This window comes from Glycine max, chromosome 2 (genome assembly GCF_000004515.6).
Source record: "Glycine max cultivar Williams 82 chromosome 2, Glycine_max_v4.0, whole genome shotgun sequence".
Lineage (NCBI taxonomy): Eukaryota > Viridiplantae > Streptophyta > Magnoliopsida > Fabales > Fabaceae > Glycine > Glycine max.
Genome location: NC_016089.4, coordinates 26,621,303 through 26,637,406, shown reverse-complemented (window position 1 = coordinate 26,637,406; position 16,104 = coordinate 26,621,303). Strand labels below are relative to the sequence as shown.

Genomic DNA, 16,104 nt, shown 5'->3' with positions numbered 1-16,104 from the left:
ATACGCTATTTCACTTTAGGGGTCGGCCACTCCGTGCCGCAATGATGGGATTGACAACTATGTGCCTAGTCCAATTTTAATATGGTATCAGCTAGTGAGTTCCAATGTTGGATCACCTGCATGTGTCTTGTCCTACAAATTTTGTGCCCATTTTGGTGTGATAAGGCTCTGTTTGTTGTAATAGTTTTCCCCTAGGAGAATTAAATTTGAGAGCAACATTTAAAATAATAGGCTTAATTGCAAAAATAATTCCCCCTATTTTTCCCAACTTACTAAATTGGTCCCCTATATTTTAATTCACTACTAGAATTCCTCTTTTTTTCCAAATTGACTATTTGAGTCCCCATGGTTAAAATTGTACATTGACTGTTAACAAAAAACATTGACTGTCACATATTACTATCTAATTAATGACACGTGACAAGTCAACAACCAATTACATAATGACATATGACAGTCAACATTTTTTGTTAATAGTCAACGACCAATTTTAGCCATGGGGACTCAAATAGTCAATTTGAAAAAAAAGGGGTACTCTGAATTAAAATGTAGGGGACCAATATAGTGAGTTGGGATAAATAGGGAAACTATTTTTGCAATTAAGCCAAAATAATGAGTGGTTAACAATGTTTAAAGAGTAGTAAAAGGGTTATCTCTATATTGACTTGATTGACCCTTTTTTTATTAATTATTCATAAAGTGAATGACTTGGGTAATGGCCTTACTAATGGAGTTTCCCTGGTACAAATGTTGATGGCTTGAGCAGCTTTGTTCCAGAATTTCTCTTTTTTTACTTCGTTGTTTTATGTTTTGTATTTTTCTAAGGAGGATTCCTTATCTTACCTTCTGTTTGTAATTTTTTCCTATCATCTTATTAATTTCTTCTTTTAAAAAAATGTTATTCCTTACCTGAATATTTTGTCCAATTCTCATTATAATTCATCTACTTAAATTTAGAGGCTCATCAGGGGCTGTTAGCGGTTTTAATTGATCATTTTCCTGGATCTCATTTTTTCACTAGCCTCTCTTTCCGTACATCATGTTTTATAATATGCATCAAGTGGATTTTAATTTGATAACCAGAATGCGATTAGTGTAGGTTGTTGCAGCTGTTGGTTTTATGGGCAAAAGGCTAGAGATTCCAGGGCATGTGAATCCTCAAGTGGCTGCCTTGATTGAGCTCTGCTGGGCCACGTAAGTAGATTAAATAAATAATTTTTGATTCTTTCTTTATAGATGAAATTTTGGGTCATGGATGGTTGTTCTGTTCTAGGGTCAGGGTAGTAGCCCATGCTAAACAAGTACTTATAAACATGGTTGCCAAATGGCAGTGCCATGGAGAATGGCGTGGTATATTTTATGCCAACTGCCATAGGCAATTTTGTGAAGGGAGCCCTGCAATGGGGACACCATAGGCTGCAATGGTGTGCTTATATGGTGGAAAATTTGCCTTCCACCATATTCTGCCATCCACCATTGATAACACTGTTTAAGTGCTTATAAGTAATTGCAAATTAGAAGTTACCCATCAACAATGGCCCTGGTAGATTCGAACCCCGACCAACATAATTAACATGATTCTCCCTTACCATTTGTACCAACCAATGTTGGCCAACTAATATTAATTCTTTGTTGAACAGATTCTGACACTTGTAATACCTTGTCTTAATGTTGAATCTGAAATTATAGTATGATATTCAAGCAGCCCATATTTCAAACTCCATTACAATCATTCTATTTACTATCTGTTGGTGCTGTAGGGAACACTGGAGACGACCTTCTTTCTCCTATGTTATGAAATGTTTGCAGCAAATAATTGCTGATGCTAAAGGGTGAACAAGTTTACCCTGATAATCTTCAACCTGTATACAGACAAGAAACAGCAATATTGAACAGAAAAATAAATGGGATTCCAGTTTATTCAGGTCAGGTGCTTCCTAATTTGAATTTATATATGTGCTGCATTTTATTATTTAAAGAGTTGAAAGATCTAAAGATCTTGTTAGAAATATTGTGCATAGGAAAATATGAGTTGTATGTATATTTATGGTAATTAGGGTAATAGTTTGTATTAATGACTCTAATTATAGGCAAGAGTCTCTGCTGTGTAATTTAGATACGCATTTCACATTTTCACCACATGTTATCTAGAGCCTAAATGAGAGGCAATCTGTGAATAATCAAAACTACCCCCCCACCCTGCATTAGTTATGCTAAAATATATACCTTACATGTGATTTTCCATGAAAAGATGATGATGTTTATTGCATATCAGATTTTGCTGATTTGTGTATATGTTTGGTTTGACAGGAAATTGCTGAAGAATTACAATATACCGTTTTATAGAGTAACCTACGAATTTTTGTTGTATATGCTATTTATATAATCATTACTCACATTGTCATATATATTACTATTTGCTTTGGATGTACCTATAATAATCGTATGACACTGGGATTCTAATTTATACATATAAGAATTATTTTTATCTTTTAAAAGAAATAATAATAAAGTTTCCTTTCCCCCCATCATTGTTATTACACTAGGAAGGATAACTGTACATGAACACCCACTAACATTGCAATTCTGCACTCGCAACCCATTTTTGTAACATCCCATTATTATTATTACCATCTCAGCTATATTTTTATCTTTGCTTAAATAGTTATTGAAGTTTACATTAATTTATTTTGCGAGCATGTTAACCGAATAAGTATTTTAGAAATGTTCATTTTATATAATCTTCAAATTCTTAGTTTATATTTGGTAAAATGTTAAAGCGATGTTTAGTATACTTTAAAAAAATATTAGGATGAGGTAAAAGAAAATGATATATTATCATTTCAATCGAAAAGATGCAGATAAGAACAGAAAACACTTCCGCTTCTTTTTATTTCATTCTGGTTGATTTACATACTAAGATTAACTAAGTAATTAGTCTTTAAACTTTTTAAAAATTTGGGTTTTAATCTCTAAATAAAAGTTTAATTGGTCACAATTCTTCAACTTTTTTTCATTAAATGTTTTAGTCCCTAATAAAGAATTTAGCCTGTTAAAGTTTTTTAACTTTTAAAATATTTGACTTTTTAATCCTTGAAATCTAATAAATCATTAAAATAATGTGATTCAAACTTTTGTTCCTGCGCTAATTTTTTTGGGATATGCTAGGTGCACACAACAATTTTAGTGAATGGACCATTTTGTCCTTTAAGTAAAAATTTAAAAAAGGCGCTCCTCTTCCCGGAATCACTTCCTGCTGCTTCTTTTCTTCTTCCTCCGTGCTTCTTCTCTGCGAGACCAGCGAGCCCGGCTGCTTCTTCTTCTCTGCGAACCATGCCTTTTGCCTTTGAGGTAGGTGTCCTTAACTTGCCTTTGCCTTTATTATGCAGTGTAGTTGTAGCATTTAGGGTAGGATAGTAGAACCTTAGGTTAGTGGAACCTTAGGGTAGAAGACGCCTGGAAAAATGGGGAAAGGAGTGGTTACGGTGACGGCTTCTGGAAGATCCGTTTAGGGTTCTTCTAGAACTTCTGGAAGGTGTTCCGGAAGATTTCTGGAAGAAGGGTTTTTCCGGAAGTATTGAAAGGTCTTCTGGAAGAACCGGTCTTTCGAAAATCTTCCGGAGTATCTCTTCGGAAACTTTCTGGAAGAAGTAGTTCTTTCGGAAAGTTTCTGGAAGAAGGGTTCTTCCGGATGACCTTTCAGTACTTTCGGAAGCACTTTCCGGAAGAATCACTTCTTCCGAAAGTTTGTTTTTTTTTTTTAAATATTGTTTTTTTTTAAATATTCCTTTGTTTTTTTTAAATTAGTGTATTTTATTTATAAATAAAGTTGGTTATTTGTATAAATTAAGTTGGTTATTTTTGTTAATTGGTTTTGTTTATTTTTTATATGATTTTAGTTGAGTATTTTACTAATTATTTAATTTTAAACTAGTTATGTTTTTTTTTATAAATGAAGTTGTTTATTTTTATAAATAAAGTTGTGTGTGATTTAGAAATTATTTTTTAAATACTAATCATGTTTTATAAATGATATAAATTAAGTTGTGTATGTTTTGAAATTTTTTTCCCATTTTTGTTTTATTTTTATATATAATTTTAGTTGTGTATGTTTATTAATTATATATTTTGAAATTAGTTGTGTTTTTTTGTTTATAAATAAAGTTTTTTATTTTATTATAAATAATGTTGTTTATTTTATTATAAATGAAGTATTTTTTTTATAAATTACTTTGCGGATGTTTACTAATTAATTATTTTTACATTAGTTTTTTTTTTATAAATGAAGTTGTTTATTTTTTTTAAAATTAAGTCATGGATGTTTACTAATTAATTATTTTTACATTAGTTATGTTTTTATTATAAATGAAGTTGTTTATTTTTTTTAAGTTAAGTTGTGGATGTTTACTAATTAATTATTTTTATATTAGTTGTGTTTTTTTTATAAATGAAGTTGTTTATTTTTTTTAAGTGGATGTTTACTAATTAATTATTTTTACATTAATTGTGGTTTTTTATAAATGAAGTTTTTTATATTTTTTAAATTAAGTTTTGGATGTTTAGTAATTAATTATTTTTATATTAGTTGTGTTTTTTTTATAAATGAAGTTGTTTATTTTTAAAAAAAATTAAGTTGTGGATGTTTACTAATTAATTTTTTTTACATTAGTTGTGTTTTTTTTTTATAAATGAAGTTTTTTAATTTTTTTTTAAATTAAGTTGTGGATGTTTACTAATTAAGTTTTTTTTTACATTAGTTGTGTTTTTTTTTATAAATGAAGTTTCTTATTTTCTTTTTAAAAATAACTTGTGGATGTTTACTAATTAATTATTTTTACATTATTTGTGTTTTTTTTTATAAATGAAGTTTTTTATTTTTTTTTAAATTATGTTGTGTATGTTTTCAAATAATTTGATTTAAATTAGTCTTATTTGTTTATAAATAAACTTGTTTTATTTTTATAAAGAAAGTTGTGTATATTTTGACCGAAAAAAATATTGTTCCTCATGATTTGTAGATCATGGCTAGAATACGAGGTTTAGGTCGTGCTATAGGTAGACTTATAGACAGAGATAGACATGATGACCATGATGCAGCTGATGTTCCCGAGAGGCGTAGGCCTACTGCCTCAGCCCGTAGGCAACGGGTTCATCAAATGACTGCGGATGCACCTGATATGGCTGAGGATGTTGCTGACATGACTAAGGATGTTCCTGATCTGGCTGAGGAGGCACTTGAGATGATTGCGGACGTACAGGGTACTGATGGTGCTAAGGGGTCAGATGTTGATGATGTTGAGGGATTCCTTGGTGAGCCACGTGACCCGTCAGTACTGACATCATTTGCGGACCATGTTGCTCACGCTGTTTGGAGTGGACAGGTATTTTAATTTGTTAATTATTTATCATTGTTGATTTGTTTTTCATTAATTTTTTTTAATAATTGTATAATTTGTACTTCAAATTAGGAACATCCTGATTTGAAGTTGGTGTCACATGGGAGGAAGGTGACATTGATTGGAAGACCAGTGCTTGAGATTGAAGGACTGGTAGGTGCTACAGGATTAAGTCCACTGATCGATTGTTCAGTTGTTACTGGCGATCTTGGACTTGTATCCGCATTTGTGGAGAGGTGGTACAGCGAGACCAGCACCTTCCACCTTTCGGTAGGAGAGTTGATGATCACATTGGATGATGTGTCGTCACTCCTCCATTTGCCTATCACTGGCGCGTTGCACAATTTTCATGCTCTTTCTGCGGAGGAGGCGATCTTTTTGTTGACCGAGTTGCTAGAGGTGTCTGCTGAGGAGGCTAGAGCCGAGACAACACGATCACGTGGAGCATACGTATGACTGGGATGGGTTTGAGACATTTATGAGATGAGATGTCAGGCCCGACGGTGGATTATAGCAGCTCGTGCTTATCTGCTGCACCTGGTCGGTTGCAGTGCAACATATGTTCATGTGGTGCACCTAGACGCTTTTCGCAACCTGGGTCTGAGTGGTGGTTATGCTTGGGGAGTTGCCGCGTTGGTTCATATGTATGACTAGTTAGATGAGGCTTCTTGGACCACCACACGACAGATTGCTGGGTACCTGACTCTACTACAGGTAAATTTTGTGTTTTTAAATATGTTACGTTCGATTATGATTTAAACATGTTTTATGTTATGTTAACCTCAGTTTTTTTTGTAGTGCTGGATCTATGAGCACTTTCCTAGTGTTCATCAGTGCGTCGCAGATGATGCATACCAGGAGATGTCCTCACGTGCTTCCCGGTGGCTGACGTCGAAGGCGCATATGAAGGGAATCACAGGAGCACCTTACAGGGCACGTTGTGATGCTTTGACCGTCACAGATGTGTCCTGGTTGCCTTACACTAAGCATCAGGGGGTTAGGGCCTTTGAGCTTATTTCATCATTCCAGGGTCAGCTGAGATGGGGTCCTATGGTGGTCACAGCTCGACCAGAGAGGGTGGTATGATAGTTTGGTTATATTCAGAGCATCCCTCCGCCGCCTGTTAGTGCTCGATTGTCACATGATGATATAGATGACAGGTGGATGCATTTTGCGGACCACATACTAGCTGTGGGTGAGCTTTGTCTAGTGCCTGGGCAGGTATCTGCGGATTACATGGAGTGGTTTTTCTGGATATCTCACCTATTCATGATACCGACCCAGGCAGGTGACCAGCCTAAAGATGCACCAGCAGCAGACCCTGAGGAGTACATATAGCCGCCCAGCCCTCCACATCCAGTGGTAAGATTTGTCGCGCGTTTAATGTTTGTTGAGTTGTTATGTATTTTAAATTTTATAATAAATGTTTTTAATGACTGTCATAGGATGATTATGACGGCTATGAGGTGATTGCACAGAGGTTGGAGCGTGTGCTCAACCTTAGGATGGTCACTGCAGGCACAGAGTTATATGATATTATGCAGGATTGCCTGACGATCGCCAGAGGGGGAGCCAGTGCTGATGGAAGTGTCAGGGCTCGACAGAGACGGCGCACAGAGCATTGATTATTGTATTTATTTTTTGTTTTGTTGTTGACATGAATTTTTGTATTTGTTACACTTTTTAATTTAATATAGTTGACTTGTTTTGTACAATTTATTATTTTATGATATTGACGTATCGATTCTGATTCCAATCGTGGTCCTTAAGCGAAGTTTTGGAGTGTTTTAATTTTTTTTTAAAGTGAAGCTAAAATCATGAGTTTTGTTCGTAAGAATTACATTAAAAATAAATGTTTTTATAAGAGAGGCATGAAATCCAAAAAAATAGAAATCAGATCCTTTTTTTTATGTTCAAGTACCCATGTTTGGGTTTTTTTTTTGTGGGTGTGCGAGTGGCGTAAGACATCGGAGGGGCGTTATTTGTCATGTTTGGACGTCAAAGAACACAAAAAAATTATTGCCTTTCCCAGGTTCCATCAAATTACACCTAAAAAAAGAGCCAGAAAATCCAAAAAAATGAGAATGAGACCCTTTTTTTATGTTCAAGTACCCATGTTTGGAGTTTTTTTCCGTGGGTGTGCGAGTGGCGTAAGACAATGGAGGGGCGATATTTCTCATATTTGGACGTCAAAGAACCCAAAAACATTATTCCCGTTCCCCGGTTCCATCAAATAACACCTAAAAAAAGAGCAAGAAAATAAAAAAAAATAGGAATCCGACCCTTATTCATGTTCAAGTACCCATGTTTGGGGTTTTTTTTCTGTGGGTGTGCGAGTGGCGTAAGACAATGGAGGGGCGATATTTCTCATGTTTGGACGTCAAAGAACCCAAAAAAATTATTCCCGTTCCCCGGTTCCATCAAATAACACCTAAAAATCCAAAAAAATAGGAATTCGAGCCTTTTTCATGTTCAAGTACCCATGTTTGGGGTTTTTTCCGTGGGTGTGCGAGTGGCGTAAGACAATGGAGGGGCGCTATTTCTCATGTTTGAATGTCAAAGAACCCAAAAAAATTATTCCCGTTCCCCGGTTCCATCAAATAACACCTAAAAAAAGAGCTAGAAAATCCAAAAAAATAGGAATCCGACCCTTATTCATGTTCAAGTACCCATGTTTGGGGTTTTTTTCCGTGGGTGTGCGAGTGGCGTAAGAAAATAGAGGGGCGAAATTTCTCATGTTTGGACGTCAAAGAACCCAAAAAAATTATTCCCGTTCCCCGGTTCCATCAAATAACACCTAAAAATCCAAAAAAATAGGAATCCGAGCCTTTTTCATGTTCAAGTACCCATGTTTGGGGTTTTTTCCGTGGGTGTGCGAGTGGCGTAAGACAATGGAGGGGCGCTATTTCTCATGTTTGAACGTCAAAGAACCTAAAAAAATTATTCCCGTTTCCCGGTTCCATCAAATAACACCTAAAAATAGAGCCAGAAAATCCAATAAAATAGGAATCCGACCCTTTTTCATGTTCAAGTACCCATGTTTGGGGTTTTTTTTTCCGTGGGTGTGCGAGTGGCGTAAGACAATGGAGAGGCACTATTTCTCATGTTTGGACGTCAAAGAACCCAGAAAATTATTCCCGTTCCCCGGTTCCATCAAATAACACCTAAAAAAAGAGTCAGAAAATCCATAAAAATAAGAATCCGACCCTTCTAAGTATGCGTAATGTTTTAAGGTAAAACATTTAAAATAAATTATCTTTGGACCATTGAAACAACACATTGAACTTTATTATGGGATTTAAACACGCCGTAAACAGATAAAGGTTACATCAATGAAAAAGCAAAAAAATAAACATTGCATTCAGTTGTTTAGCTATGTCGCAGTCACCTCGTCTTCGATTTTCACAACATATTTAGTAAAGACAGCTAAAATTTCTATTGGCCCATATTTTTCCCAGTAGTTAGATTGTACTAACACCTTCAGCAGTTCTTCGTTGGTCCTCAGCTCATTTATTTCATATTTTATAAGCGTATCTGAATACTCAAACCGACCTGGTTGGCGGAAAAACAATCGTCTTACCGTTTGTGATTTGTGAATTCCAAGAGGGGGAATTCCTTTAGGTGCAACTTGCTTTATTAAATTCTTCAGTTCATCGATGGTACATGTTGAAGGAATTTGAAATTTCTTAGGATTTTTTCCTGTGAACGCGCATCCAACAAATTTGTTCTACGGTGGCATGTTCCATTTCCCGTTGTAATACAGGATCGCGTCATGAGTACCGAGCATAATGCATTGAAGTAAGTTTATTATTCCACCCGGTGTTCTTCCAACGGTGCATAATAACTCAATCGGACCAACACAAGAAAATTGATCATTACACATTAACATTGTGTTGGCATCGTCATCATTTATCAATTTCATACATTGAAAGCGAATTTGGTTACCTGTATCGGTGAATGGCTTCTGGTAGTGAATTTCATCCAAAAATTGTTTGTCGGATAGCTAAAGGGTATTGTGTATTCTGGTTTTTAGGGTTGCAAAATCACAGCTGTTTGGTACTCGAATGGGCACCAGAGTTGAAGTTTGAAAGTAAACCCCAGTATCATTGTGAATAATTGATCCATTTGGAAAAATGAAAGCCAACCTTGAGTTGGCAATCGTCTAACTGCTAGTTTCTCCTAAAAATGCCATTCTTTGTGTATCAATTGGGAGACTATGTGAAAGCAAGATAATGTGTGATTTATTAGCCGTGTCTGCTATATATATATAGATGGTTGTGACCGAGCGATTGCTTCACTTTGTTTACAAAAAAATAGACACGCGTGAACATGTTTCGTGTTTATGTTTCCTTCAGAATGTGTAGTCAAGTCAGTCAATGTGTTGTTGCGCTCAAACTTTAATACGCATGCATGTCATTATGTGTTTTCAATTATGACAATGATGTATGCTACACGCGTAAATGATTTTTGTTGGACCAACAATTTTTTTGCTTAACGAAATGAGTACTTAATAATATTAATTGGTTACTAATGACTTACAACAAATTATATCGCATAATGAATACAATTACATAAACAATGCATGTTTAGTCTTCATTTAGGTCGACATAGTGTCTTTTGAATGACATCAAGCTTGTGTATTGCTGCATTCTACTAATATATGGAGTTGTCCACTGCTTTGCCTGAGAATAACAATTGCTTGACTACAACAACGTTGGAGGCAGTAAGGGACAATGGTCTTTCAAATAAACCTGTTGTACATGAACAAAGATTATATCATGCGGTGACCGTGTCAAATGAACCAGCGAAGTCATTGCATAATTGTTATACTAACTATATTCAATGTACCTGAACAAAATGATTTCCAAACACGTGACCAACACATATCATGCGGTGCCCAGAAGAATCAGGTGGTGGTTGACTTCTAAGAGGAAAAAATGTCATGCATTGTTGTCAGGACAACGATACAAGGATTACGTTATATCGTGATGCAATCACATATCCCATCTCCGTTATATCCATCCACTTGTTCACACTAACCTGAATCAACCAAACATACACATGTAAGTAATTTAAAGTTTGTTATTAAAAAAATTAACATAAAAACATACCTTCGAAAATCCATCAACAAGTAGGGACAACTTTAATTGTTCAAATCTCTCTGTGCCACCGAAGAGGTGCATGTACTCATGCGACCACTTGCCAAGTTCTTTAATCAATTCATTATGCACTAACGACCATGAATCTTCCCCCATACCTAATAAAGCGGCAATGGATCGATATCCATAGTTACCATCCGCTTTCACATCTACAACGTCACGAATGAAACCTTGAATGAATGGCGCAAATTGATCCAACATCGGGATGATCCTTGTTGGCTGAGGCGGTTCAGAACATGATACACTACGTTTGACTGGAGAGTTGCTGCTTTGAACAGAATGAAAAGCATCAACATACTCCCAGTAAGACGGATCACGCTTTGTGGATCTTTGACTTCTTTTCATCAGTTTCTTTGGTGCACCTTTAGTGTTGACCTTTGACGGAGGAGGGCACATAGAGTTATGATCAGGGTATGCAATTTCTCGAAGTTTACTCTTCAGAGTTACTTTGCTAGACACATCAAGTTCATCAAACCTTTTAGATATGGTCTCTATCTCTTCCTTGATGCTGACTTCCGTCGCACATAACCCTTGGTCTGAAAAGCAAAGTCTCCTCCAGAAAATATGGACTGACTCCACTGGGATGCTGCCAGCAGTATACCTAGAAAGCTCACATGCACAAGGAAGACCGTGCGTGCTTCTCATCACACAACCACAAGAAGAAGGATTGTTGCTGAGATAACGTAAACGGTCAACCTCAGAAGTAATCTGATTTAAAGCGTCCCTTGAAACCATCCTAAGAAGCCTCTTGTATAAGGTTTTTTTATATACATGCCCAACCACATGCGTACTGGTTTCAAAGGATGCTTTAATTTCAACGTGTTGCAGCGTGATCATGTTGTTCATAGCATCCCAAACACTACATAGGTCTCCAACGCTATTTTGTAGTACTCTTTTGAGAGCCCAATGAGCTGATTCAACCCTACATTTAAAATACACAACAAACATGAAAATATACAACAATTAAATACGATTTATTAATAATCCTTACTAACAAATAAAATCAGTTCTTAATACATGTTTGTTGTTGTGTTGCCTAGGTGCATGACCTTATTCGTCCATGCTGTAATAAATTTTTCCTTGTGGGGGATAATCCATGTGTCGTTAACATAGTCAATGAACATCGGCCAAGGCAAACAAACAATTTGAAACTTCTGAAGCGACTCAGCAAACTGGTGTTCGGACGGACAATCAACCAAAGTACCCCAGTTATCCATTACATAGTCCCACGCATTTTTTTCACCGATTAAAGATTTGCACTTCGCCTTCTCATTCTTATCGATATGAAACTTGCACAACAAATCTGTACACTTTGGGAACACAGTTTTCACTGCATTCATCAGTGCTAGGTCTCTATCAGTGACAATAACAATAGGGAGGCGGTCGTTTCTTAAAAATAGGCCTCAAAATTGTTCCAAAGCCCATACAATATTATTAACACGCTCAGCCTCCAGATATGCAAACCCAGCAGAGAATGTCATCGCCGTTGGTGTCACTCCAACAAAGTCAAGTAGTGGGAGTCTGTACCTGTTTGTTTTGTAGGTACTGTCTATAAAAAACACCAGATGACATGCATTGCATAACTTTACTGCATCTAGGTGACACCAAAACAGATCACGCACCACAACTTCATCCTTCAATCTATACCAATGAATGTATTGATCACGTTCGAGAAGCTTCATCAGATGTTGCATTTCGGTATCAGCTCCTCTTATTGAAGAACAATATGCACTTCTTGCTTTGTAAATTTGCTTTATCATGGTGCAACTGTTGGCATTGTGTTCCTTCAACGTTAGCAAGATGTTTTTTGGTTTCACCATCGACTTTGTCATATCAGCAATAATTTTCTTTTCATCCTTAGTCAATCGCCCAGCGTATGGATGTCCAACTAAGGACTTGGCCAATTCATGATTGTGAATACCACAGATCAACTTTACCATCCAACCTTCCCCTCCATGCACTGGTTTCCCACGAAGCCTGAAGGGACAACCACATTTCCTACTCCTAGTGTCTTTTCTAACGAATTCTTTATTCCTACACTTGTACGTACCACTCCTTTCACACCCAATTAAGACAAATGAACTTCTTCCTCTGCTATCGGTATCTTTGTCAGACCTCATAATCACTGCAACAAATCCATTTTCATGGGCAACTGTTCGAGCCCACTACAAAACATCATCTCGAGTACCAAATACCTACAACGCAACCCCAACATATTAATTTTTATACAAAACATCAATTCAACCAAATGACTCAAACTAATCAACATCACCTGAGACGTATTAAAAGCATTTGAACAATTGACATGTGGTTCAGTCACACCATATTCTTCTTCATTATCATAATCATAACCCATATGAACTTCTTGTGACATCGCATAGTCATACGCCCATTGACCTTCGTCCATCTTAAGGACATATGCATCATACACAAGTACATACAAATTATCATATAACCACATCCAAAAATTTAGTACATATTAACTAACAAACATATTAACAGGACATATACATCATACAAAACTATATTCAAATTATTATATAACCACATCCACAAATTGATTACATATTAACTAACAAACATATTAACAACTAATACAAATACATTCTAAATTTATAACTACATTATTTACTTAAACTAAACTTAACACTATAATAAACAACTAATAAAATAATTTTCTACTACAACAAAATACAATTATGTTACCTAAATCATTTAATATTATACCAAAATTAGTATACCTAATTAAACCAATTATCCACAATTGAAAAACAAATATTATAAATGATAATATTCACACACACACACACACACACACACACACACACACACACACACACACACACACACACACACACACACACTAGTAACTTCCGGAAGTTACCATTCTCATTTTGGAACTACTTCCTCCTGTGGTTAAAATTTCTTCCGGGAATAACTTTTTACTATTTATCTTCTCTAAAAACTACCCAGAAAATGCAAAAAATACCGATAAATTAATGCGTACCTCCGACGAAATAGGAAGAGTAACGACTAACACAACTTCAAATATGGAACAGCTGCTTCACGGGACCACCAAATCTTCAAATATGGAACAGCTACTTCAAGGGACCACCAAATCTTCAAAGCTTTTTACGGAAGGAGAGCAATAGCAAGAACACAGGGATGCAGGTGAAATGGAAGGGTGTAAAACAAAAAACCAGTGCAGTAAATTTAAAGAAAACTACACAGGGGCAAAATCGTCATTACATATGCATTAAATATTATTTTATTTTTAGTTATTATTATATAATGAAATTTATTTTTACTTAACGTTGTTATAAAATTATAATTATTTTTTTATTATATATTAAGTTTTGTAATACAAATTAAATGTTATCATAATAAATATTTTATATTTTTTTATCAAATATACGAATTAATTAATTTTTATGATTTAAATTATACTAAATTGTCACACAAATTATTATTTACAATTACATGCGCGTAAAAAATAAATTACAAATATTAGTCATAATTATGTTCACTACAAATTTATGTACAATAATATTATTTATTTTATAACGTAATTTATTTATTAAAATTAAATAATTAGAAAACATAGTATTTTTAAAAGAATAAACAAAGTCCGGAAGAGCCTTCTTTCGGAAGAAGAAGGTTGTCTTCCGAAAGACTCTTCTTCCAGAAACATTCTGGAACACGTTCTTTCAGAACGTATTTCGGAGTTCTTCCGGAATCACACCTTCTTCTTCCGGAAGAAGAGTCTTCCAGAACGTTTCCGAAAGAAGGGTCTTCCGGAATAATTCTGGAAGAAGGGTCTTCCGGAAATAGCCTTTGTGGAAGGGCAAAATTGCCATTCACTGTTTGCTGGGTGCCCCAGCAATATTGCTGGGTGCACGTAGCAACTCCCATTTTTTTTTAAAGTTTAGGGGTCTTGATCAATTAAATTTTTATTTAGGGATTAAAAATTTAAAGAAGCATGACCAATTAAATTTTTGTTGAAGGATTAAAAATTGAATTTTGAAAAAATTTAAGGAATAAAAGTTTAGTTAACTTTAAATACTAAATGTTATTGGTGCTCTTTAATTGAAGCAATTTGAGCAAAAAGCGAAAAATTACTTAAAAAATAAAAATTTGAGAGCTATAAAATACTTTTGGATAAATGGTTGTTTAATTAAAATGATTTATTTTTATTTTTTCCCAAAATCTTCTATGAGCTCTTTTGATTTTAAAAGATGAACTTCTCCAAGGAAGCACTTAAATAAAAAAGCTTGTGCTTTTTGTTTGAGTGGATGCTTGATGCCCTAAAAATTCTCTCAACTTTCAAAGAAATGAACTTTGAAAGAAAGGGGTTTGTTAGGTGCACCCAACATTTTAAGTAAAGTGGTAAAATTGTCCTTCACTTAAAATTTTAAAAAAGTCTTCCTCTCCTCTCCCTCTCTGTACATGCTGTCGTATGTGCCTTCAATAATGCCTTGCCATTAGTCCCTGTCACTGTCATCCCGTTCGCCTTCACCATAAGTCCCTCTTTTCCACTTGTTCATTGAAAATGGGATTGTGTAGCCATAATACGGATTGAGAATCCGTATAATGCATATGGATTGACAATCTGTATAATTCACAAGGATTGCTAATCCGTATCCATTATATGGTGGATTCCAACCTGTATAATTATTTTTAAAAATTTATCAATTAATAAAATAATAATTAAACAAATTATTGTTATTTAATAATAAATTAATATTTTCGTTGTTATAATATGTATTTAATAAATAAATATTGTTTTATAATTTTAATGTGTTATTTAATTAATTATATGTTTTTGAAGTTGGTTTTTAATAATTAATTAATTCAATAAATAATAAATTTATGAATTTTGTTTATTTAAAAATGAATGTATAAATATTATTGTTATTTATTTATTTTTAAAATGTAAGCAATTTAATTATATTTGATATTTGAAATAGTTATTTATAAATTTTTTTAATATCATTAATTACAAATTTTTATAAGTATATATTGTTGAAATTAGTTTAACAAGAAAATCTAAATTTGTAAATGACAAATTTATTTTTATTGATATAGTCATACAAATTATACTAATAGTAATAAACATTTATATAAATAGTCTTTGGAAGTATAACATTAAAATTTCTTCATTTGTTTATAAAATTTTTAAAGTATTCAAATACTAATTTGTTAAAAAATGAAATACTCATTTATTAGAAATAAAAAACAAAATTGTACTTATATTTTTATCATATATTTAAGTTTACTAGAATTAGTGATGTGAAGTCTATAAATATTTAAAAATAATTTCTATATTGATTTATGAATATATAAAATAATTAAAAAAGTTAATTAAAAAATTATTAAATTTTTATTTATAAATTGTTAAATACTAATTTATTCAATATTTTAAATTATATTTATTTATTAGGCAATATGTTTGTTAGTTTATGAAACTCAACTATTATTTGATTGATGACATTAATTATTATTACTGTTTACATGTTCAGATTATGGTTAGAACCAAATGATTGTGCCCA

General features: G+C 33.9%; 2 protein-coding genes across 4 annotated transcripts in view; both read left to right on the top strand.

Annotated features, from left to right (window-relative positions):
• Nucleotides 1-2,528, top strand: part of LOC100807496 (serine/threonine-protein kinase CTR1) — a 32,625-nt gene extending 30,097 nt beyond the window's left edge. The window contains exons 15-17 of one of the 3 annotated variants that reach the window (XM_014767718.2): nt 1,100-1,194; nt 1,761-1,925; nt 2,311-2,528. In XM_014767718.2, the coding sequence (XP_014623204.1) occupies nt 1,100-1,194; nt 1,761-1,836 (171 nt within the window). In that variant the 3' untranslated portion in view covers nt 1,837-1,925; nt 2,311-2,528. Of the gene's footprint in view, nt 1-1,094; nt 1,195-1,760; nt 1,926-2,310 lie in introns of those variants that run through there. The other 2 variants (XM_014767724.2, XM_041007134.1) reach the window with 2 other exon arrangements.
• Nucleotides 2,529-2,676: 148 nt separating this feature from the next.
• Nucleotides 2,677-7,099, top strand: LOC102667619 (protein MAIN-LIKE 1-like). The gene is made up of 5 exons (XM_006575126.3): nt 2,677-3,351; nt 5,019-5,381; nt 5,469-6,110; nt 6,195-6,758; nt 6,842-7,099. The coding sequence occupies exons 1-3, from the start codon at nt 3,334-3,336 to the stop codon at nt 5,850-5,852; spliced, it is 765 nt and encodes a 254-aa protein (XP_006575189.1). The 5' UTR covers nt 2,677-3,333; the 3' UTR covers nt 5,853-6,110; nt 6,195-6,758; nt 6,842-7,099.
• Nucleotides 7,100-16,104: the final 9,005 nt, after the last annotated feature.

What these genes read in the sequence shown, in the direction of transcription:
- LOC102667619 (XM_006575126.3), top strand. An exon ending in ACGCTGTTTGGAGTGGACAG is followed by an intron (nt 5,382 to 5,468) that starts GTATTTTAATTT and finishes ACTTCAAATTAG; the next exon opens with GAACATCCTGATTTGAAGTT.